Source organism: Myotis davidii, unplaced genomic scaffold (genome assembly GCF_000327345.1).
Source record: "Myotis davidii unplaced genomic scaffold, ASM32734v1 scaffold84, whole genome shotgun sequence".
Taxonomy (NCBI): Eukaryota; Metazoa; Chordata; class Mammalia; order Chiroptera; family Vespertilionidae; genus Myotis; species Myotis davidii.
In genome coordinates this window covers 150,553-151,692 of record NW_006295735.1, presented here as the reverse complement: position 1 = coordinate 151,692, position 1,140 = coordinate 150,553, and the positions used below count along the sequence as shown (strand labels likewise).

Below are 1,140 nucleotides of genomic sequence, written 5' to 3'. Positions count from 1 at the left end.
ACGTTCTGATCATGTCTGAGATGAAGTGATCAAAATAATTAGTGAGAAATATGTCAACTTTTAGAAAGGTATTTATATGATCAAACTTTTATTATAAAAGACTATTATGATTACTGTTTACTTTGCTTGTTAACTTATTTACAGAAATAGACATCTAGAAAATTCTTAAAACTAATCTCTAGATGAGCAACCCTGAGTAAAGTCACATAATTAAAGACTATAGTTTCCATACTCCAAGCCCTTCTCCTGTCATGCAGAGATTGCACAACTCAACTAAAAATTCAAATCCAGGAATTTGGGAAAAATACAAACTTCCCCCAACCTTTACAAACTGAGTTAATAAACACATATAGAAACTACAATGCTGTCTTTCATTATCGTGCAAGCAGCATTTTCATACCTGTCATTTTAATAAATTCTCACCTTCCAGGGCCTTCTAATCCCTTTGAAGAAGTCAGGCATCCACATGGGAAGAACAACAGCTTCCCTTAGCAACTTCTTAGCTTCTTCCAGATCTGCTATGTCATCCCTTTGTAAGAACAGCAAAGTTTCATGTTTATTCAAAGATGGCTTTGATTGATGATCAATACTAATTCTTTTTTTTAACTTATAAAATTACTAGAGGCCCGGTGCATGAATTTGTGCACGGGTGGGGTCCCTCAGCCTGGCCGGTGATTGGGGCAATAGGGGCTGCAGGAGGTGGCTGGGTGGAGGGGCTGTGGGAGGTTGGCCAGCTGGCCAGGAGGAGCTGCGGGAAATTGGCTGGCGGGCTCAACAGGGGCCATTGGGGCAGGCCAGCCAGGGGGATGGGCTGTGGGAGGTTGGCTGGCCAACCATGGAAGGTTGGCTGTGGGGGGGCACTGACCACCAAGGGGCAGCTCCTGCATTGAGCATTTGCCCCCTAGTGGTCAGTCGACCGGTTGTACTGTCGTTCGGTCACTTAGTCTTTTACATACACTGAGTGGCCAGATTATTATGACCACCTGACATTTGTAGGCAAATTAGCTATAATTCTGCACTGAAGTTGCTAGAGGGCCAGACCATTATAAATAGGGAAGCAGGTTGTTTACTACGACAGAAATGATTTTTTTTCTGAAGATATGGGTAAACAACGCGATTTAACAGCCTTTGAACGTGGGA

At 42.9% G+C, this 1,140-nt stretch overlaps 1 protein-coding gene across 1 annotated transcript in view; it reads right to left on the bottom strand.

Annotated features, from left to right (window-relative positions):
* Positions 1–1,140, bottom strand: part of KATNAL1 (katanin p60 subunit A like 1) — a 128,287-nt gene that overhangs the window by 29,930 nt on the left and 97,217 nt on the right. The window contains exon 6 of the mRNA XM_006770367.2: positions 424–529. Within this exon, the coding sequence (XP_006770430.1) occupies positions 424–529 (106 nt within the window). The remainder of the gene's footprint in view (positions 1–423; positions 530–1,140) is intronic.